The following is a 25,002-nucleotide window of genomic DNA, read 5'->3' as shown; positions in this document are numbered from 1 at the left end:
AATTGGAAGTAAAGTGAATTTGTTATTCAGATTAATGGCAAAGATAGAGTTTTCTGGGAGACTTTCATTCACTTTTAATTAAAAATCGAAAGTGCACAAAAGGGGATGCGGCAATGTATTAAAGTAAAATTTGTCCAGTACTCCCGATGTTTGCTTCATGCAATATATTGATACACGGAAAGCATCCAGCACTAAATAGGACAACTAGAAATGTGCAGGTTATAAAGTTTCCTCAAGTAACTGGTATTTTTTATGACACTTTAAAGATGGGTCACCTCTTGGGTCACCAAAGGCTAATTCTACCATATTCCCCTTAGTTCTCAGCAAAGGTAAGACTCAGATTCTAAACCTAAATCAAAATTTTAGAAAACTGTGCAATTTCAATATGCAGAAATTCATTTGCGGTGATTTAAATGAATTTTAGTAGACCTGAGGGCTCAGATTTTGCTAGAAGCCACACAATTATGAATTTGATAATTTCATCTTGTTAGTACAAATGCACAAAAGATGGACCTTGTTCAAATAAACCTGTCAAACAAGAATGTGGCACCAGTTCTTAATGTGTTGCCACTGAGAGTCCGCAAAGACTTGGAAAAAATGCTTTGAGCTTTGATAGGAAAGAAAGACAGATGGACAGTTCGAAAGAGCAGGACTCTTTTCCTGATGATTGACATCATTTGTAAAAAGATTCATTACAATATTTCAAACTGAAAGTTTTGAAAAATACTGTTAGCAAAATGTATTCAGTCTTGCTACTTCTACACATGGTGAGAACACGAGGGAATGATGCTATGTGGCGGAAAGAAAGCATGTGACATTTCTTGCTACTGCACAGTTTGCTAGTGCACATCTTCATAGCTACACTGAACTCTAGCATTGTCCATACTCTGCCACCACTTTCCTGGAATGCTTATTGTATTCAAGATTTCTGTAGCTGCATTGAGAGTGTTCTTGAAGACATTCAAATATAAAACAAAAACAAAGAAAAACAACACATTTACAGGAAGAATCTGGATGAGAGAAGACAAGCAACTACCACTGTTCGGGAACAGCTGTTCCAGGAGCTCCAATTTTATTTGTTTTGAATTAAATGTTGGTTTGCAATCCCAGGCTTGGGATTTTGCAGCAGGGTGGCTTCCTGTTATAGTTTGCAATCATAGGGCAAGCCACTTGTCTATTATAGTTAGGATCCCTGGTCCCACCCCTCTCTGGGTTTTTTGGAGGGAAGGGGCCATTTTTCAGTTAGTCTCAGCAAAGGAAGTCAATGCAGAGGATGTATACAGACGTCCTCCTGTGCAAAGGCTTCGTCCCTTAAGACTTTCTGGGGGAGAACAGTCTTGAGAACCTCTAAAGATTCCCAAAGGTTCCGGGGAAACAGCCTTAGAGCCCTGAGGAATTCAGGAGGGAATAACAGCTCTAACCATCAAAGCAGCTAAGTGATTACAGACTTGTTGGTACGTTTGTTTGGTTCTGAGACGCAGTTCAGCCGGTAGTGGATTCAAATTATTAGGTTCACAGCAGCCTGGGAGGAGCTAGAAAGGGGAATTTTCCTTTGAACAAGGTTTTTGAAGATAGTGCCTGTTCCCTGTGAACAAGATTGCAAGAGCCAAGAGACTGTTAAGAAAACTTTACAATTCCTGTTTGTTCATCAATAAAAGACTGTTATATTTAAGCTCAAGCCTCATAAAGACTGTTTAATAAGGGAAATTTCTCTAAAGGCTTCTTTTCGGGGGCCCTGGCTTCCTGCTGGATCCAAGCCATACATCCCCTCTTAAAGGCACTTCATTTCAGGTCCAGCAGCGACAGAACAACCACAATGTATGCTATGTTACTATATATTGGCAACAAGACCACAAAACTGCCAAAATTGCAAAAAAAATCTCAATACTAAGCATAAAGAAAATGCCCCAAAGAGCATCGCTTCTTTTCAAAAAGAGCAGGAACTCTCTGAAAGGAAGGCAGTGGAGAAAGAAGAATGCAACTGGTTCCAACAATAAAAATGCAATGAGGCCCTCTTGACATTTCTCAGCTAATACCAAAACCTGGGGAACAGTACACAATATCAGAAGAATGTAATATTATATGCTACAAAGACCATGCTTTCTGTATTGATCATCAAGAAAGCTGTCAAAGACGTAGCTTTGTCAAATGACACAGGAAAGGAGTGAATTGACAGCTTGCCAGCCAATATCAAGGAATAGTTATTAGAAAAAAAATCACATTCCCTTATTTTACTCTGCAACTGGATGAAAGCACAGACAAAACAAAGAAGGCAACCTTGTTGTGAAATGAGCATGAGAAAAATACATTCACAGGCTTACTGTTCATCTTTTCAGTGGTGCACAGTAAAGCTAAAGAAGTATTTACCATCTTAAATGAGTTTGTAACATCTCATGGCATGAATTGGCTGAAATGCTTTGTAAGAGTAATGTCTGGAAAGTTTACTAGACTTGGAACAAGGAAATTATAACATCAGTGGTTAAATATTATTGCTGCATGCATAGGGAAGAAGCTGCCAGAAAAATTAAAATATACGTTAAAACAATCGGTCAAAGCTATAATTTAAATCTTGCAGAGACAGAAGATGCAGTCATGAAACAGATTGTAGTTTACTGAACAAAATATGGAGCTGAACCTCTTAAATTTTTTAAAAAAGAAAACAAAAAGCCGAGGTTGATGACATTGGCTACACATTATAGTGTGTGTGTGTGTATGTATGTGTGTGTGTGTGTGTGTGTGTGTGTGTATATATATATATATATATATATAGAGAGAGAGAGAGAGAGAGAGAGAGAGTTAGAGTTCATAAAATGGCTTAGGCAAGATAATTTTAATTAGTTGAGATTGTTTTTTTTAAAGTATACTGCCATTATTTTTATCTATCATAAATCATATCCTCATCCAGGGTACAGACCACGGTATTTGGGTATATTTTTGACACTGATAAATGGGTGAATTAGTCAAGCAGCAGTTTTGGGGACCATTTTTGCCGCAGAAGCACCTGGCTTTGCAATTACACAACTGCAGTGAGAAAACTGAAAATGAAGTACTTTTTGTATTACTATTTGTTTTACCTTACCTTTAGTTCATCAGCATCATAGAAGTCTATGCGCACTGCAGGAACCATCCAGGTCTGGAAGAGAGTTGCCAGGATCTGTTTTGCAATGGCATCTGCAATGAGGTGGAAATGAAGAGGATTCCGTCTGGTCGAAAGAAAAGGAAGGGAGAGTGAATACTTCCAGCTCCACTTAGAAAATGAATTATTCTACTTTATAAGTGATCTCATTTTATAATAGATGACTGCAGCCATACAATAAGCAAGGGCAACTTTTGAAAAATCCATTATAGTTTGATGATAGACTAAAAGTTTCTCTTAGCTTACAATTTGTTCTCTCAAAGGCTAACAATTCACTCCTACTTTGAGCACTGTAAACACAAGTCTGATTTGCTCTCATGCTCTGGAATCACTTGAATAGACTTCACATCACAATAAGGCTTATGAATAGAGGGGAAAAAAGAGTGGATGTCACCAGATTTTTTAAAAAATGAACATCTACTGCCCTGCGTGCACATTTATTCTGGAAACCTATTGGTGTGCTAGGGAATTAGGAACACCTTTTCTAGGACTGCAAAGGAAAGGCAAATCAAACAGAGTATGCCAATTCGGAGCAGCCTATTACTCTCAACATCTCATTTTTTCATGGTTGCTGCACTCATGGACTTTTCCCAATCGCCACTGCCTGTGCTACTGGAGGGATTCCTATTAAGGAATAATGTGGACAGCAGTTTCTTCTCTGTGACTGGATTTTGTGATATTCCAATTACATACATTGAAAGTGCATCTATAGATTTGAAATAACTGATATAGTTTGTTTGTATCTCCATGAGAACTACAGTAGTCACCCAGGTGATGATTGCTTCTTTCAGTTCTTGCTGGAGCAACACAAGATACAGCTATAAAAAAGGAACCCCCATGCCTCTCTAACAATATATGAATTTTTTTTCTGGATGTAATAGTGTGTAGTTCATACAGGCAGAACTCACAGATGATTTTTTTTTTTCAGATCTAATGCAGTGGTGAACAGTGTGAAAGTCTTTTGTAAACATATTAGTTTTCATATATACGACTTGAAACAGGGGTCTATAACAGTGCAAGGAGTAAAGAGGGCCCTACCTAGAGAAACTAAACTTTCTGCTCCTACATTGAAGGAAGCCCGTGTGAGGCTGGAAGAACACAGATAACAAGCAGCTGGGTAATTGGGAGGAAGGTGGGATGACAGGGTGGGTTGGGGAAAGAGGATGGAAAAGGTGAACATTGAGAGCCAAGAGGATGATGCAGAAAGATGGGAGAATTTAGAGCCACATGCTTTGCCCTTGGACAGTCAAGAAGAAATAATAAATATTTTTGTAAGTATTTGCCAGCCCACCAGATGAAGTTTGTTGACTCTTTCTCAGAGAACAGTTACCCCTAGTTTCTCCTAAGGTTTAGTGGAAGCAGACTTTTTACTAATTTGACAAAACTGTTGAAAAAGAAGTATCTGCGTGTTTTCTTTATCAGATTTTTATTTGGAGAAGGAAATACCATGCAAGGAGAGGCTTATTAGTTTTCCCTTCCCAAGGAAGAGAGTCAGTCTGTGACAGGGACACACTGTTGCTTGAAAACATAGATAAGGATAATAATTCAACATCTTAAATTGAAGATTTGAGAACACTTAATATTTCAGGAGCATGCAAGAAGCTTTTTTGTGGCTAAGAAGAGGAATCATATGTATATGTAATTAGCTGTAATTCTACAACTTCCTCCATTTGTAAGGAGGGACAAAAGTAATAAAAACTACAGGCAGATGGCATATTTACCCTTTATTAACTTGATTTAATTTATATGCTGCCTTTCTTTCAACATGGGATCCAAGGTGGTTTGTCACAATGGCAAAACAAAATAGAAACTTGATGGTAAAAATGTTTAAAAAGTTGGATGCCTGCCAACATCAGGAGAGAATGCTTCTGGAACATGACCATACAGCTGGGAAAACACACAACTTAGTTAAAACATAATTGAACACGCTATTGTTGTAAAATACTACTAATTTTAAAAAGTATACAAGCCTAACAATAAAGATGGACATATAGTGCCCCTTCTTGTGTCTACCAAATCACCACATCTGTGTTTCAATAAAAGTGGCTTTACTTGTCAGTGAAAAAGTGATCAGAGGGGTGAGTCAGCCTAGTCCTTCATAGAAGGGTATTTTACATCTTGGGAATAGCCACTGAGAAGATCGTTTCCCATGTCCCCTCCAGATGCGCTTCTCATGTGGGTAATGTTAACAAACAGAAGCTAGACAAAGGATCTTCGAACTCAGCAGGATATAAACTCTATAATAAATAACACTTTGAATTGAATCTGGAAATGAACTGAAAGCCAGTGAAGTTGTTTCAACAAGGGAGTTGTATGTTCCCTGCAAATAGTCCCAGTCAGCACTTTGCCTGCAGCAATTTGGACTCAATGAACTTTCTGAAAAGTTTTGAAAGGCAGCCTACCTAGAGTGTGTTACAGCAGTTCAAAAGGGCTTGTGTCACTTCAGCCAGACCTGACATATCCAAAAATGGATGCAGCTGGAGCTATATAAATGAAACCTTGACCACTGCTTCAACTTGACTATCCAGACTCAGGGCTGATCCCAGGACTACACTCAAACATTAATGGGCTAAAACTTCATTCCCTGTGAAAGAACACCTTTGTCTTGTCTGGACTACATTTCAGTTTTGTTTATCTTCATCCATTGTTGAGATAAGGTTTAGCCATTTCCTTGGAGTTAAATGAAAACATAAGCTAGAGTTGGATGTCATTAATCGTGCATTGCAGAAATGAACTCCAAGAGACCCAACAGAATAGAAGTGGACAAACTATGGCCACTGGTCACATGCAAACTCTTGGCATTGGGAGTAAAGCAATCTCACACGCATTTCTAAAGAGACATTCCTATTTGTCTCTGCTGTAACACAACCTTTTGTCATTCCAAAGTTTATTGCTCCTGATTTGAATATGCCTTAGTTTTAAATGCGTCGTGGTGTTATTGTTTTCAATGTTTATTGTTACTGCTTTAATTTTTTGTTTTGCTTTGTGAGTTTTATTGTTGTATTTGTTTATGCTGTTGTTTTATTGAGGGCCTTGGCCTTTTGTAAGCCACACCGAGTCCTTCGGGAGATGTTAGCGGGGTATAAATAAAGTTAATAATAATAATAAAATAATGTAAGTTAAATTACATTTGAGACCTGTCTTAGGTCACGCAGCCTTTTGGGTACATGTTTTGGAAAGCTATAAAAAGGGGATGTTTTCCTTTATTCTTTCCATTCCATTTTGTTTCTTCTTTATTCGCTTCCTCTTTGGTCCTTTGTTTTTGCTGAGATGTAACCTTTGGATGAAAGAAGGCTTGTTCAGCATCTTAAGGCCGGATTTCACTACTTTGTCTGTAACCAAGCAATTTGTTACCTGTATGAGATTACATCATGCAAGTGTTGTAAGTAAAGCCTTTTACATTTTTATCTCTGTTTCCGAGCTGATCATTTTTGCAGGTGTGTTTCTTTAAAGGGGGAGAAAGAGTGCCAGTTTTGTTTCTTTATTGGTCTCAAACTTTCTTCTTAAACCCTCAGGCACCTAACTTTTAGTCCCAAAGCTTCTAGCTGTGTATCTTGCCATCCTGCTATGTCTCTCAATATTCAGGCATTCAGCAAACCAGCATTGATTAGATGTTGTAACGATCATATGATCATGCAAACCTATTGACCAGGTTATGGTATTAAAACTGCCCCCAAATATCCTGTAGGAGCTTGGCATTTTTACTATATCTTTGCCCCCTGGGCCATCTTAAATCCAGGACAGCTCGTTTTTAGAAAAATGGAAGTGAATAGGAAATGACATCTATGTTGCTGATGTTGTAAGGATTACTGTAATGACATTTGCTATGAGGAACTTAAATTTTAGAACTCAGAATAAAGAAATACTTTAATAAATAATTAAAATAATCCAAAGTTGTACCTATCATGGGCGGGCACAAAGCATTATACTGAAACAGCTGCTTTCAGTGTTGATCTGAACCTTTTCAGATCTCCTCCCAGAGTTGTTCTTCATCATAAGACAAAGAAAACTTACAGCTCTACTATAGGGCACATGGGTATGGATGAGCTGATTCTCTTTAACCGAAGGCTTGCCTCATGATCCCCCAGACTTGTATGCATTGGATTTATGATCCCTGGACTGCTTACTGCCATCTCTTCTTAAATATTGTTCTGATTTAAAGCTTCTTGGTCTTGGGCTGTTATAGTTACATATTTGTGCCTCAACTTCTGAACTCTTGTAAGAATTGGACAGGGAAAGCCCATGCAGACCTGCACATACTATTGTCCATATATGTAATGGAGCAAGAGTTCAGCAGTTGTTGCTGCAGCATATTCTTCTTTTATAACAATGAGTGATCCTAATAATCATCATATCCAGTCTGAATAGTTCCACTACGTTTATGTGCTGGATAAAATACTCTATATTCTGGCCACGGATATGAAAAGTATAAGAAAACTAAGACTGAAACAAAAAAAATGACAGCTTGGATCTGCTGTAACCAATCAACCGTCAAATATTTTTTCTAAGTAAAATTGACATTACTCTTAATCTCACTGTATCCAAGTGAAAAGACCTTACCACTCAGAGAAGACAGGTTAGGCCAGGAACAAATACATAAATAAAGGAAAGACCATTTCAACTGACCAGTAAAGTGTGAATTGAACATAGTGCCATTAAAAGAAAATCAGGCATTTCTTCAACAGTGTTGAAAAGTGTATGCCATTAAGCTGAAAATGTTACATACTCTCACAGGAGAGATTAGAAAAAAACATTTCACTTGAAGACAAAAAGGTCAAGAGAAACAAAGTACAAAATCAGTGAATTGGAAAACACGGGTATTAGAGAGCATGGCCTTCAGTTCCTTCCTTCAGAGAGAGGAGAGAGAGCTGCAGATTATGCGGAGACTCTTGGGACTATGCTTACACAACAAATGCAGTCAAAAATAGAAGGTGAAAAAGACCCCTGATCCTTGACTGGTATCAGTTAGCAAAGCTATATTGATTTAGTCCAATTGAGGAGTTGATATCATGAAGTTCTAAAAGTAGAGTGCAAGACAAACATGTGGCATTGTTTAAAAAAAAACGCAGGATGGCATTATTGTTGCTGGCAGTAATCAGCCATTGGCAGACACCCCAAATGTGACCTTGTCTCTTGACTCATTTGAATAATTAAGTACTGCCGTCTACTCAGCTAAATGAATTAAAATCTGTAAATAAAGATCAGAATAAACACAAAGAGGAACAGTTAAAACTTCTGAGCTGATATGAACTTTGAAAGGTTTCTGCAGTGGAGTGTATGGCTACAAAAACAGCAGCATATGTTTGATCCATTTTCCTGTTCTTCTCCCTTGTACTTGAACTTGATTTGAATACTTTAATGAACCCCTGCCAAAAACTCACTAACTATGAAAGTGTCTTAGGAAAAAAAAATTCTTTCTGCAGACTCTTGTTTTGTGTGTTCAAATCATATCAGATTTATGGTTTTCTTGGCAAGATTTGTTCAAAGAGGGTTTTGCCTTTGCCTTCCTCTGAGGGTGGAAGAGTATGACTTCTCCAAGATCACTGGGTGGGTTTCCATGGCCGATCAGGGATTTGAACCCTGGACTCCAGGGTCACATTGCAATGTTCTACATCATGCTGACTTCCCACAAACAGTTACTTCAGTTGGTTCAGATATGTGGATGACACTTTCACCATTTGGAGCCATGGAGAAGAAGAACTCAACATGTTCCTGGAACATCTTAACAGCATCCACCCTAACATCCAGTTCACTATGGAAAAAGAAAAGGAAGGAAGACTGCCTTTTCTAGATGTCCTAGTCATCCGCAAACCAGATCAACAATTGGGTCACACCGTTTACAGAAAACCCACACACACAGATAGATATCTACATAAAAACTCCAACCATCACCCAAGTCAAAAAAGAAGCACCATTAAAGCCTTGGCAGACCGTGCAAAAAGAATCTGTGAACCCCATCTCCTCCAAGATGAACTGAACCACCTCAACTGGGCTCTACAGGCCAATGGATACTCCACCTCAGACATCAGAAGAGCTGCAAGACCAAGAACAAGCCACAAGAGTAAAGATGAAGATCCACCCAGAGGAAAAGTGTTCCTGCCATACATCAAGGGAACCACTGATCGCATAGGGAAGCTGATGAGGAAACACAACATACAAACAATCTACAAACCCACCAAGAAAATCCAACAAATGCTACGTTCAGCAAAGGACAAGAGGGATCCTCTCACCTCTGCAGGAGTCTACCGTATACCATGCAGCTGTGGACAAGTCTACATAGGGACCACCAAACGCAGCGCCCAAACAAGAATCCAGGAAAATGAAAGGCACTGCAGACTACTCCAACCAGAGAAATCAGCCATAGCAGAGCACCTGATGAACCAACCTGGACACAGCATTTTATTTGAGAACACAAAAATGCTGGACCACTCTCACAACCACCATGTCAGACTACACAGAGAAGCCATTGAAATCCACAAACATGTGGACAATTTCAACAGAAAGGAAGAAACCATGAAAATGAACAAAGTCTGGCTACCAGTATTAAAAAATTCTAAAATTAAAACAGCAGAGAGAAAAACAGGCAGGGACATCTAATCACCTTTCAAGAAGAGTTTGCTCCAGGCACAGTCAGCCCATTGTATGCTAATCAAGGTGGTCAGTTGAAAAGATTCACACCTAGCCCAACTTACAAAAGCCTTTTGTCTCACCCGGGTCATTCCACAGATATATAAACCCCTTTTTCCCCAGCTCCAGCAGACCTCACCCTCTGAGGAAGCTTGCCATAGATGCAGGCGAAAACGTCAGGAGAAATGCCTCTAGAACTTGGCCATATAGCCCGAAAAAACCCACAAGAACTGAGTTACTTCTTTATCAGCAATATATGATTGGACTAGTTATTGAAAAGTAAGGCTTAAATTCTCTTCTCTTCTACTGAGCTTAATAAGATTTACTTTTGAGTTGAGTTGATATGCATAAGATTGCACTGTAAATGTTCCTTCGTTCCTCAATTCCACTCATCAAATATACACATGCCTAAGCATGTATGTCTCTGTGTAGGTTATTTAAAAAGCAAACTAACAACATTTATCCCACGTTTGCCTTGAATACCTTAAGGACTCAGATAATCACTAAAAGATGTATATTTATTGAAGTTATTAACAAAGAGAAATAAGCAAAGTATTTTAGCTTCTGCTTTCTTCAGATAAAAGTGAATTCGATTCAAGATTTCCAGCATTCCTTAGTGGATGATATTACTCTCAAAGTTGAGGCCACATGGAATTAAAATCCTAAATCTATGGTATGTTAGGTATTTTAAGTATTCACACAATGATATATGTGTGTGCATGTGTGGTGTTCGCAGGTATATTTGCATGTGTATATGTATCTATATCTATCTATCTATCTATCTATCTATCTATCTATCTATATGTATCTATATCTATTTTAAAAACACTAACAGTTGTGTTCAAAGTGCAGCTCCAACGAGTTCTGACTGCAACTGTGGAGAAACAGCATAGATGGTATTGAACTAAGATGGTCCAGTGGCCTGACTCATTATAAGGCTGGTTCCTGTTTCCTTATTTTATGATACACAAAACTTCCCGTTTATTCTCCACCTTATAAATTTAATCCCTTTGATGACAATGATGACAAAGAAAAACGCAACCACCACTACTAGTCTTCATTACTCTGTTGTCCCAAAGTGCTTCTATATTACTGGGGATTTTTGTATAGATCAGGGGAGGGCAAAATTCAATCCATACGGGGCATGCCCCCTTCCTTGGGGCCAAAACTATGCCCTCAAAATCAGCTGTATGAGGATGGAAGGAATTTCCACCATATTTTGAGGCTCTTTGGATTCCAGGGGATCTTTTTGGTTTTTTGCAAAATGTTTCAATCCCGCCCCTCCCTCAAATGCTTTCAAAGGGATATAAGGACATTTCCACCACATGACGTGTAGACCAATTAAACCCAGGTTAATTTAAAGGCCTTTTATGAGCACATAAACATGGTGAGGGCATTTGAGAGCATTTTTGTGTGTGCAGTTCTTTTAGTCTTCCACAGTTGCTCACTCATCATACAATTTTTTAGCCCCAATTATATGCAAAGTTATCATCTTAGAGCTGCTTGTGGTGGGGGTATAGATGAGGTTTAACAGTGGTTATATTCAGATTATTATATCTCAAGTTAATAATCTAAGATATGAGACATTTTGAATAATCTAAGATATGAGACATAAATTTGAACTTGTATTTATGTGTAATTATTACCGGAATGGCCTATGATTGCGGATAATGTGGTTTTATAGTTGTAATTGCAATGTTTTATATATTTTGATGCTCTTTATCTCGTTTAAATTTTTAATTGAAATTTTTATTTAATTGTATATTGGATGTATATATATTTTTAAGGCGTTGAATTACTGCCTATGCTATAAGCCGCCTTGAGTCCCCCTCAGGGTCGAGAAAAATGGTATATTAATATAGTAAATAAATAAATAAATAAATTCCTTGTCACACCCTACCACTCTGCAATTTTCAGGCAACAGTGACACGATGTCAGGAGAAAAGAGCTGTCTTCATCATCAGACCCGACCTGTTACTTCAAACCAAGTCTGCATGGGGACATTGTTCTTTCCTTCAAGGCAAAACCTAATCAAGCCAGAAAGTCGTCCAATTAACTATAGTTTTTGCCTAAACCCTGAAATTATGATGCCCAAGACAGGATATTAAAATATGGTTTGAGGTTCACTAGCCAACCTTGAGGACTTTGAAGCTGTAGCGTAATGACAATTTCCCAGTCTGGTTGAAATGAGGGCGCATTCTGGTTTGATTCCTTACACTTTGAAAAGAGAACAGAAAAACTGAGGAGCTATACATCTGGACAAACAACTGGTCAAGACACTGTATCAAAAACATACTTTTGGTCTTTTAATTGTTTTTTTCCAATATGGCTTAAAAATACTGAGGGAAGGTTTTGGATGAAGTGAAAACTTCAACTGAGAATGTTGGCTCTTCCTAATAAACATGTTTTATCAGAGCTTGTGGATGCTGCTGATTCAGTGCTGGGTAATATAATGCCTGCTATTTACATTTTCTTATTTTGTTGTAACAAATTCATATTAAGTTCTTCATTATTACCTTACAGATTTAAACTTTAAAATATGACCTTGTCTTTGGATATGGATATTCTATTGTCAACAGCATATTTCAAGGTGACTTTCTATTGTAAGAAATAGAATCCTAAAGGTACCAAACAAAAATAGAATCTCTCCAGATAAAATGTTGTGGGAGATCACACAGTTGCTCTTGTTTTCTGAAGCTTTCAAGATAATTAATTCATACAATTCTTATCTGGCAGTAAAAGAAATGTTAAGATAAGAACAACAAAAAGCTCCCATCACTTTAAAACCGCAGGGGAGTTAAATATCAAGTATGCGAAATATTAAAAATGCAATTAGCCACCTAAAAATGAAAAAAGCTAATTGGGAAATAAAGATGTTTATGACATTCATGGATAATTTTTAAGTTCCTAAACATATGAGATATAAATGGAGACCAGCAGGTAAATTTCTTTATTAGGCATACTAAAATGAAATAACTAAGTGTAATATAGCACACACATGAAAATCCCTTCCATATTGCAAATTCAGCTGGGAAAAACAACTGTCAGGGAAATAGAAAACCAAAGATATTAAATATTGTGGATACTACCCACAAAAGTCAAGGAGAAATATAGCTGAATGTCTAGCAAGCACAACGTACCTGATAACATAGGTAATAATAATTACCAAGCAGGAAGTAACACTTCAGGACTATCCCAAGTCCTGATACTGAGTCCTGGAAATGACCTCTTGTGATGCTACATGAGATAGGCTCTGATCACACTACTGATGTTATAAAGGACAGCCACTGGTAATGTCATTAAAATAAACTAGGCAATAGGCATGAACCCCACCCGCCCCCCAAGTAATTTAATTTTCAAGGCCAAGTTCTTTCCTTGGGATTCCTCCTTTTCACCTTGAGACCTGCAGAAGAAAGTCTAGGCCAGTAACTCAGAGCCCTGAGATTTGGGAAAACTCTAAAGAGGCCAGTAAATCAATTAAAATTGTATTGTCATAACTCACGAGCTTATTTTTTATGTAAATAGGTATAGTAAATGTATAAGTGAATGTGATAGAAAGAGTAAGAAATTGGGCCTTTCAAAGAATTGATATGACCAGTAGCTAGAAGTTGTTAACCATAACTTTTTCATAAGTCATCATGGAACTGTAAAACATAATTGATTTCAGCTATATTTATTACTTTTTGGGTTTCTATTGCTATTCACAATTTCAATCACTATCATTTGAGACTTCATTCCTCGTATCTGATAGTCTTACATGAACGCTTATGTTGCAAACTTATTTATTAGTCTCAAAGGTACTACAGGATCCCCTTGTATCCAGACTGATAGGACTATGCCTTTGAATGATGTTCTACAATGTTGCTTTATGATATTCACTGGAAACTAATGTTATAATACCAACATGTTTTACTGTTGTTTTAAATCCTGTTTTCCCCCATCTCTTTGCATTATCTAGCACTTAGAATATGTGAGCAGAAGTGTTTCACAATCTATTCCAAGATCTCTCCTAGGTACATATCTGTTAAGCAGGACTTTTTCATATGTTGTCAAGTAATATAGAAAAACACTAGGGATGTAATTCTGCACTAATTTCATTCACAAAAGAAGTTGCAAGTAATTTTCAGAAATTACATATCCATTGCAATTTGGGGCTTATTCTGAGCAACTTTGCATGAACCTTTTTTTATACAGAAGCAAACTGCAGAAAATGCATTCTGTTTTTGCACAGAAAACAAATTGTTTATTGAGAGGGAAAATCCAGCACATGTGAATTTTATAATAACATGCTGCAAAGATTCTCAACAGACTGGGATTCTCCTTGTGAGGGTTTTTTGGCATCCAAGAAACACACTTTTTGCCAATGTGTGGAATATTTTTCCATTTTTTCATTGCTAAAAAGACAACCACCTGAAACATATCAAATAAACCAGGATCTTTCAAAAACACACAGCAGTCAATCTAATAAAATGTTCTTCAATAAATATACAATAATATTCTGATATATACATGGGACATGCAAACAAAATGCCCGAGGTTCAGTAAGCTATTATGGCAATTCTCAGTATAATATATTGTGTATGTAAAGAACATGACACTCTGGTGTCATGCTCTTTTTCAGAACAAAAAAAATGCTCTCCCAGCACGTAATAGCAGAAAAAATGCAGAAACTCAGGGCCAAAGTAAAGCTACTGGAAATGTTTGGTCAAACAAATTAATTTTGTATATTGCCTATTTTCTCTTTTTGTAATTTTAGTCTCCTTTTATTTATGAAAACTAATTTGCAAGAACGTATTAGAGTTAGCAGCAGACAGTGGAAAAATGGAACAGAGAGTGGGGAAAATCCACTTGATTCACATGGTTTCTTTTTACACTGGTCATTCTAGGTATCTAAACATACCAGCTACTTAGCTCCCTGCTGCCTTGCACAGCCTGCTAATCAGGCTGAATTACATGGTAGCTCTGTGATATGCTCTAGTCAAGTAGAGCATGAGACCTCTCTAAACCAATTTGCACTTTAAAATCACAGTAGAGAAGATAATGTAGCCAACCTCAATGCCAGTAATTTTCAATTGCAATGTTATCATGTAATTGTTCAAGCCTACATTAGGAAAACTTTCATCAATGTTTGTTTCTAGCTTTGCAGTGTGACATTTCCTGCTAATTGAGATCTCCTTTCCTTCAATATCATTTTCAAAGCAACTACAATGCTGTGGACCAAGAATTGGTTCAGTTAAGGATATAAGAATAGACATTACAAGAGATTGAACCAATAGCTTTTCAAATAAGGGGGAGCCTTGCTAAGGCTGTTGTGTGTTTTCCGGGCTGTACGGTCATGGTCCAGGAGCATTCTCTCCTGATGTTTCACCTGCATCTATTGCAGGCATCCTCAGAGGTTGTGAGGTGACCTCACAACCTCTGAGGATTCCTGCCATAGATGTAGGTGAAACAGCAGGAGAGAATGCTTTTGAAACGTGGCCATACAGCCCGGAAAACACACAACAACCCAAGAATTAGTTCAGTTAAGGATATAAGAATAGACACTACAAGAGACTGAACCAATAGCTTTTCAAATGAGAGGGAGCCTTGCTAAGGCTGTTGTGTGTTTTCCGGGCTGTATGGTCATGTTCAGGAGCACTCTCTCCTGATGTTTCACCTGATGTTTCACAACCTCTGAGGATGCCTGCCATAGATGTAGGTGAAACGTTAGGAGAGAATGCTTTTGAAACATGGCCGTACAGCCCGGAAAACACACAACAACCCAGTGATTCCAGCCATGAAAGTCTTTGACAATAAATTGAGCCTCACTAAATTTTCTAATGAGCACGTATATCATTATATCGGAAAAACTAAAAAATTGGGTTTCATCAGAAGATATTATTTTATCTGGACTAGGAAAATCAGCCCAGTTTAGTCTCTCTTTTGTGTAGCTCATGGTAACAATACTTTCAGCTGGATTTTGGAAAACAATACAAATGGTTAATTTGATAGTTCCTGCTCTGAGGCATACAATATAAATAAGATACAACACACAAGAAGATGGGAGAGTGGCTTAGATCTAGCATATACTGCTGGTTCTTCTCTCCATCTAAGGCCAAGGCAAGTGAGATACTTTGGACTTAGACAGAAGGGACTGTGCCTGCCTCTTTGCCTCCCCTTCTGGAACCAGGGCAAGCCAGAGGGGATAGAGGGAGAGTCTTTCATCTATTACCCAGATGAGCCAATGAATACTGACTTGAGGTTATTTTTCACATCTAGTCCAATAAAGGTTGGGCTTAATGTGTTTCTTTGAAGAACTTGAAGAAAAAAAAGCAAATGTACAGAAAAACCCAGGCACTTTTTAAATCAAGACCTCTTTCCTTTCAAACTCAAAGCAGCCAGATGCCATACCAATTTTATAAGAAAACGAGTGAGTTGTTTTTTCATAGGAATACTTTATCTGTCTCACAATAATCATATTGGAATACAAATCACATGGTCCTTCACCATCAATTGGGACTAATGGGAGTTGCTGCACAGCAATGTTCAACCCACCCTCAGTTTCAAGTCCATAGTGAAACTTTCATAACATTGACCACCAGCAAGATGTTGACTAGCAGGAAACAGAAAGGGTTCCTGAATCTAATATGAAAGGAAAATGTGAAAATGAGCCCAATACAATTTTGTTGAATGTTAACATGTGATCACCAAACATTAGGAAGTAAATTGGTTTATATTTTGTGTGATTTGCAAATATCATCATATGTTGCATGATTAAAATGTACTAAGGACCATTTATATTGAAAAGATGCAATATATAGTATATTTGACAATCTTTTAAAGAGAAACGAGCAGACAAAGAAGAGGTTTCACCTGTGAAACAAGACTGATTTGACGAGTGTGACAACATCCCGGCTTGCGTTGTATCCAGCGCAGACAATAGCCACGTGGATTGTCTAAGAGAAACAAAAGAAAATCACAAGAGAAGAAAAATCAGAACAGTCTTTGGCTTTTTTCAGACATTAAATAGAAAAGCATACTCTTTCATTGGAACTTATGCATTAATATCAAATACATTGATTTTACATATTAAACTAACCCCTTTAGTCACAATATAACATATTTTTTCAAATTAAATTTGTTGTAATTTAAAGAGCATTTTCTGGGAAGCAACGAGGAAGCACTTTTGTTAGTTATTTTTTTGTTAGTTAGATACTTGCAGGAACACCTCAGCAAGTGAGAGTTCAAAAGTGGCAGGCTTAAATCTGGAACCTCAAGCCATGTGGCCGATACCAAATGACAGACTCCTCTCTGGGCAAACAGAAGACTGGATGACTTGGAAGGCGATGAACAGACTGTGCTCTGGCACCACGAGATGGAGAGCCAACCTTAAGAAATGGGGCCTCAAAGTGGAGTCCACTTTGTGATGTGAGTATAGAGAAGAGAAAACCACAGATCACCTGCTACAATGCAGTTTGAGCCCTACCACATGAACAATGGAGGACCTTATTATAGTAACACCAGAGGCATTCCAAGTGGCCATCTACTGGTCAAAGGACATTTAGTATAATGCCATTTTTTTAAAAAAAATGTGTGTTTGAAATAGATTACAACTGCACCCTTGGTTTGCTTCTGATATGATAAATAAATACATAAATAGTTATTTTGCACCCACTACTTTTTGCTGACTTTCCCTGTGTTTTTTCCTGGTGTTTTTCTGTCGGGAGAGTAGTGAGCAGGATGTTGGGCAGCACCGAAAAGGCAAGATGGAAAACCAGGAAGAGTAAGAGAGAATGGGAAGAGGGACAATAGATGAGAAATGAAGTTATATTAATGGGAAGAGAGAGCAAGATAAAAAAGACGAGGAGGAGAAGGAGGGGGAGTTTGGTCAGACAGCTATATGGATAAAGAGGGAAGGAAAGACAAAAATTCCAAAACAATATATACTCAGAGGAAGGTGTCCACAACCACAACTTCTCATTGCAGTACTATTAGAAAGGAAGACATGGGTAGCTAATAGAAGCAACGAGTTACTAGAAATAGATAGCAATGGCAATGACACAAGCACAGTTCAACATGTTGAAGAGATAGCTTTAAAAAGTGGGGAACAGGCAGGAAATATGAGGGGGAAAGGTGAATTGAGTGAGATAAAATTTATTTTGAGGCAGAATTTAGATAAATGGTCTATTAAAATTTCAGTGAATGTTAACTGTTCTAAATATAGCCCACTTATTTTGTCCAAATGGAGATTACAATACCATTGATCTAGTTAACACACCATACATGCAAGTATGTGCATAATTATTAATTTAAGAATCGTGGATTGTGGAGATATTTAACAACTGGAATATGAAAGGGAATGATATATATAAGGTGTGATATATTCAGCAGCAACCAGGAGTGGCAAGAGGATTCCAAACAGCAGGGCTTGAAAACAGATGTCTGAAAACAGAATTCTTGAAAACAGGATCAAGATGAGAGCAGTTTGATTGGAAAATTTCTCCAATTTATTTGCATTCTGAATGGCATTCCTATTTGCTTCTTCAACTATCTTCCTCTTCAGACATTCCAAATATCCTATTCTTCTTCAAGGGGAAAATGCATCCTGAGGTAGGCAGACAAGTCCCATAAGACTTCTCATTCACTAATTCTTATTACACCCAGTGACTGCCTGTTTGCTACCGGACACAATTCAAAGTGCTGGCTTTGGCCTATAAAGCTAAACGGCCCTGGCCTAGTTTCCCTGTCCGAACGCATCTCCCTTTACGAACCATCATGAAGACTAAGATCTTCTGGAGTGGCTCTGCTCTCGGTCCTGCCATTTTCACAGGTGCGTTTGGCGGAGACAAGAGACAGGGCTTTCTCAGTGATTGCCTCCCAACTATGGAACTCCCTTCCTGGCAAGATTAGATCAGCCCCCTCCCTCCTGTTCAGAAAGGTGGTTAAATCTTGGCTGTGGGACCAAGCCTTTGGGGCAGTACAATGAGACAATAGGAAACCCACTCCACTAAGTGGATCCACCATGATGTCTTGAGGTGGTTTTAAACAACTGATTTTAAAGTAGATGTAACTGTTTTTTGGGTTTGTGTATATGTATAGTAGTAGTAACAACAACAACAACAACAGCACTTTATTTATTTTTCGCCCTTCTCACCCCGAAGGGGACTCAGGGTGGATCACAGCACGCATACATGGCAAACATTCAATGCTGCTTTGTATAGACAATGCACAGGCAGACAGATAGAACAGAAAGGAGGTGTTGTCGACTCAATGTCCAGCTGTTTTTGGTGCCAAGGAAGGTGAGTCCACCTACAGGGGGTGCAGTTGCTCCATTCTCTATGACAAAGAGCTGTCAGGACTTCTTCCTTTTTTTGTTGCCCAGCATTTTCTGATCTTCTTTCTTTATGGCGTTGTAAAACACCTCCCCCGCTTTTAACGGTACCTAATTTCTCTAATTACAGCTAAAGCTGTTTTTGACTGCTTAGGTAAACAGTGAGCAGGGCTGACAGTCAACCGCTCACACTGACCCGAGGCTTCAAACTTGCAACCTTTCGGTTGACAGATCATATAGTTGCTGGTGATTTACCAGCTGTGCTAAACCTCCGGCCCATGTTCCGGCATGGAATGCTTGCCGTTTCTATGCTGTGCTCCGCCCTGAGTCCCTTTCGGGGTGAGAAGAGTGGAATACAAAAGTTTTAAATAAATAAATAATTAATAATCACACTGGAGATAATTGAGTTTATAGTTCACTTCTGAGTAGGGAAAGAACGAACAGATCTTGTTCAGAAATAGGGAAGCAACATAGGAGGATATAATTTTGAGTGGTGAAGCAGCAACAGTGAACATATTTTAATCCTTTTCCAGACAAGGATTTTTAACTCCTCATAACGCTGTTCTGAACTGATTATTTTGTCTGAAGTTCTTTCCAGGAGTCTGTTTAATGTGGGTAAATTTCCTCCTTTGTGAATAATAAATGCTCGGGAAATGAAGACATTCTGAAATCCACAGTGTACATTTTAGCAAAAAACTAATTTAGACAGATATTAATTTAGACAAAGATGTCTAAATCAGGAGGCATCTTTCGCTGTTTTAGGTACCATAATTGCAGCCCTGCAGACAATTACCTTGGAAAAGTCCCACAGACATCAGCTGGATTTACATATAAGTAAATGTGAATAAGATCAAGATGTATGCAAGTAAAATCGGGATGTGAAGAGAAGTCTGTATCCCGCTACACAATTATAGCTTTTGGACTATCTAGATTCAGTCAGGAATTCCCTATGCTACTAGTTAAACAAAGCAAATCATTTTAATTTAGCTTTCTCTCAATAATGATTTATATTATCCAATGGTTTTGATATACACAAAGCAGCAAATAATCCCATCAAGCTATGTCCCCAAAAGACTGCAAAAAACACAGAGTGTCTGCTATTTCTGATTTTAATTACTTACTGAGATAATTGTCTTTTGCACTAAAGCTCATGTAAACAATGGAAGCCACTGGTTCAAATCTCGTTGGGTTGCCTTGACAACACTTTACCTTCACCATCATTCCTGCTTGGATCAGACCAAAGACATATGCTGCCCAGCTTCCTGTTCCCAGAATAGCTGTTAAACCTGTAACCTAAACATGAAGGGAAAAATACCCTCTTTGTGCTTGATATCTTTTAACAGCATTTGCTTTTTGAGCACTAAACCATGCCTTTTCAGTCACACAGCAATGTTAAAATAAGCATATCTATAGGGAAATGCATTAGTCCATCCTATCAGTGGTGCTCGCCATATGTGAAGCCTGAAAGAGATACCCTCCTCTAAGTAGGGAGCTTCTTTGGCTGCATCTACACTGTAGAATCAGTGCAGTTTGATATCCCTTTAGCTGCTATGTCTCAAGTCTATGGAAACCTGGGATTTGTCGCTCTTTGACAGATAAGGCTAAAGACCCAATAAAACTATGAATTCCATGATTCTATAGCATGGAATCATGGTAGTCAAAGGAGTGCCAAACTGCCTTTATTCTACAGTGGAGATGGAGATCTAGAACCTGTCAGCAGACAGGTGTAGCTAAGATCTCTAATTGTAGGAATAGAAAGATTAATACATTTCCCTTTGTGTGTATTTACACTGAAAGATAACTGAATAGGGCTACAATTACATATTACACACACATAGCCACCATGGCTAAAACTTATTTATTTATTTATTATTTGAATTTATATGCCGCCACTCCCCTGGGGCTCGGAGCAGCTTACAAGAATAGCTAAAATCTAACAAAATTTAAAAGCAATTTAAAACAATTCAAAAACAGCAATATCAAACATTAAAAGCCTGTCAAAACAGGTATATCTTACATGCCCTGTGGAAAGCTGGTAAGTCCTGCAAGGCACGGACTTCAGGTGGCAGAGTATTCCAGAGTGATGGTGCCACTGCTGTGAAGGCTCTGCGTCTGGTTGATGGAACTACCATCCTTAAATTTATTTAGTGACTTTTTAAAAGCTCTTTTTCCTAGTGACCATTGTCCCTACCTCTATAGAAGTCCCCGGTGGCACAACGGGTTAAACTCTTGTCCCAGCAGGACTTATGACCGACAGGGCAGCAGTTCAAATCTGGAGGAGTGTGGGCTGAGCTCCCTCTGTCAGCTCCAGCTCCCCATGTGGAGACATGTGAGAAACCCCCCATTAAAAACATCCAGACACCCCCTGGGCAATGTCCTTGCAAATGGCCAATTCTCTCATACCAGAAGCAACTTGCTCAAGTTACTCAAGTCACTCCTGACACACACACACACACCTCTATAGAAGAATTCACTGGAAGAAATATGCCTGTTATAGAATTTAACACCCAATCATTTAATTTGCTTAGCCAAAACTCCAGTATTATAAGAAGGAAAAATACTCTGTCCACTCCCAGTACAGTACAAATAATTTTATAAACTTTTTGAGTTTCCCTATTGATCTTTGTTTTTAAAAATATCAAAAACTGCCTTTAAGGAAAGGATGTCCCCCCTACCTCCAGCAATGAGATATGATCCTTTTTGTATATTACCAAGGGCTAACTTTTGAAATGATATAATTTGAAATGAATAGAATGACCAGAATGGTGCACTGCTCACATTATTCCTAATAGGACTCCGCTATTGATTTTTTTTCCTTAAAAGAACTCCCAAATATAACATGAGGCTGGTAGTGTTACTTTCAGTAACATATCTAATAATTCTTGGTAGTAATATTGATGTTATATATTTATTTTTTAAATTTAACACATGATCCCAATAATTATTTGAAAAATCACAGTTAATTGCATACTAACATTTGGTTAGCAGACTTAGAATCACAAGATCATAGAATAATAAAGAGTTGGAGGAGACCACATCGGCCACATAGTCCAATCCCCTGCAATGCAGGGAAAACACTATTTAAGTACCCCAGACAGACATTTCCAAAGACTTTTTAGAAATGAAAATGCCAATCTTTTCCAAATACTTGTTAATTCTCAAACTCTCCAAAAGCATGTTACATAATTTAAAAAATTACATAATTAAAAAGCCTTCCTGAGTTTTCCTTAACAAAATTTACTCTATTATATTTTTTCCCAAAATGTTATCTGAGATGGAATTTGGACAATAGTCTGAATAACCCTGATCCCCTCAGATCCAGTTTTGTAAACACTTGTTACTTATTTGCTTCAAATCTTTTGAAAACAAGGGTCTTTTAATTAAAATAAAATCACATTCATTCATATTTATATTAACAATGGGACTCAAATAATTTCACACTTGAATTGTTTTTGAACTACTGGATAAATACTTAGTTGCTCCAATAACTTTTAAATGTATAATTAATCAATTAGCTTCAAAATATTATCTTTTATCAACTTCGTTTAACAAAGCTCTTCACGCTCCCTCCTTAAAAGCAATGCTTCAGATGTTCAGATGTAGTGGGGGGGGGGGGTGTTGCTGGATCTGCTTTTGTGCCCTCTGAATGCTGTGTGCTCCTGAATAGAGCAGAAGGAGTTGCGACTGGCAACCATGTGGTCTGGCTTGGTTGAAAAAAAACATGGTGGTGGAGCCCTTGCCATTATGGGCATCTGAAAAAGCCAAAGAAGCTGAAGGCAATGGCCAAAATGAATCCATTCACAAGTCTACTCCATAGGGTACAGTACGTCACCTCTTTTCTGTTTTTCCGTTGTATTCCTATATCAAATAATTGAAAGTTATTTAAAGTCAGATTCATGGATGAAAAAAGGCTCTGCATTACAAAATCATACTGGAAAAAGGTATTCAATTGTTCAAATGTATCATTTTTGTTATTTTTGTTCAATTATTTGATATAGAGATACAACAGAAAAACAGAAAAGGACTGTTGACACTGAACCATTTACTTTATGTCCCCAAATGTAGACAGGGAGAATAGAAATTATCTTGAATCAAACATGAACATAGATTTAAGACTGTGATAACTGATTCCTCCAGATATTTTGGATTGTAGCTCCTCACCATTAATTTTGCTAGCTAAGACACTGGAGTTGTTGATGGAAAACCATCGGGAGGGATGTACTCTGTAATATGAAAATAGCTTTATCCTTCCAACACTGAGTAAGAATTGGCAATTCTAGCTTCAAACTAGCTATGTATTTAGTTTCAGAAGACTAAAATTATATGACATATGAATGCAGTGGCTATTTAAGGAGAGATGGGCCAAACAAGGCAGAGGACTAAAAGTACAGAGAAAAGACAATTAAGAAGTTTCTTAAATATAAATTAACATATTTTAGTGATTAGATTTTCACTGTTATTCAAGAATTATATGACATACCATTAGAGGAAACTTTAGTTAAATCAGTCATTTAAATCTGAGTTTTTGCTTGTGATATGAATTAAGATTTAAATTGCCTCGATTTCAAATTTTCAATCATTGCATTATAAATGGAGGCAAGATAGCTTCAGCTTAACCTATCACAATGAGAAACAAAATGAACAAAGATTCTACAACCAGTTTTATAAACTATCAAGATATCAGAAACTGACTATTAACATCTAACATAATTAGGAATTCTTGTGACATGAATACTATTGTATTTTCTCTCCTCCCACCTCCCCCAGCTCCAAGGAAGTGGGGCAAATCTGAGTATGGATGTGAAGGTGAGATGGCAGAGGTTCTGAATCTTCTTTGCAGGCTCATCCAGTTGATCAAAATGGAACAGGGACATTCTCTTTTACAAGTGCATTATCCAATTTCTTGCAGTATCTTAATTATTACTTAATATTATTGTTCATTTCTCCTTGCCTGGAATAGCATCATGCAACTATTATCTTGATTGTTCTTTTCTGGCCTTAAATCTCCCCTTCCTCAAGGAAAAGGCAGCTCAAACAATCTAGCTACGGCAAATAGACCATGCTATGGAAGAAGGAGAGACTGGCAGGCTCTCATGTAAACACATAGCTGGCATTTTCAGTAATAGAATAAATGATGAGAACCCTGGAGGCAAATCTGATAATAGGGATGTTTAAATTAAGGTTACATTCTGTCAAAGAAATCCATTTTTAAGAGGAGCGATTTCACTATCAAAACACTGTGGTTAAGAGATAGGTTCAGGACAAGTCAAATGAAGCTTCATGTTTTACATAACCATGGCCTTTGGCATAGAGATAATTCCTGCAGAGCAAGTAATTTTATTGGCAAAAGTCATTATCTAGAAGGTAATCTAGTCACCATTTTTAGCAGATACTCCTTTGTACAAAATTGGTAGTTTCAACACAAACTGTTAAAATTTTATAAATTCAGCCTACTAAAATTAAGATAAAGAAATTACTCTTCCTCCATCCACCTGGCAAATAAAAATAAAACCACCAACCTCAAATTTTAGAAGCAAAGCAAGCTCATATTCACATTAGGAATAAAACTAAACTTTACAAGAAATGCATGACTGCTAAAAAAATGATATCATAAATTTAGGTCAATGAACCAAGCAGGATTAGCATCAATTTCTCTGTCACTAAAGAAGATTTGTACAGATAGGTAGGCAAGGTCATGATTTTCCAAATTCTGGGTGATTGAGTCTGATCGCACACCTGTAAAATGAAGGTAATATCTCAAATATTTGGTTCTTTGAAAGAAAAAGAAAAAAATCAAACATGCAGCTGTATGTGATTATAAGAGCTTTTGCATATTTTTTTCCTTTGCAGGACTCTTGTGAAAAAAAATTCTCCAAAATGAACCTTTTAACATAAAAATCTGTCTGCAGCACAAAATACAATTTTATGC

The 25,002-nt window shown here is 37.6% G+C and overlaps 1 protein-coding gene across 1 annotated transcript in view; it reads right to left on the bottom strand.

Annotated features, from left to right (window-relative positions):
* The window catches only part of LARGE1 (LARGE xylosyl- and glucuronyltransferase 1), a 388,170-nt gene that overhangs the window by 183,276 nt on the left and 179,892 nt on the right, over positions 1-25,002 (bottom strand). The window contains exons 4-5 of the mRNA XM_060776947.2: positions 16,616-16,698; positions 3,080-3,203 (exon numbers count right to left, since the gene is read on the bottom strand). Coding sequence (XP_060632930.2) covers positions 3,080-3,203; positions 16,616-16,698 — 207 coding nt within the window. The remainder of the gene's footprint in view (positions 1-3,079; positions 3,204-16,615; positions 16,699-25,002) is intronic.

Source organism: Anolis sagrei, chromosome 5, assembly GCF_037176765.1.
Source record: "Anolis sagrei isolate rAnoSag1 chromosome 5, rAnoSag1.mat, whole genome shotgun sequence".
NCBI classification, from domain to species: Eukaryota; Metazoa; Chordata; class Lepidosauria; order Squamata; family Dactyloidae; genus Anolis; species Anolis sagrei.
The sequence above is the reverse complement of the archived record's forward strand: the minus strand, read 5'-3'. Positions and strand labels throughout refer to the sequence as shown.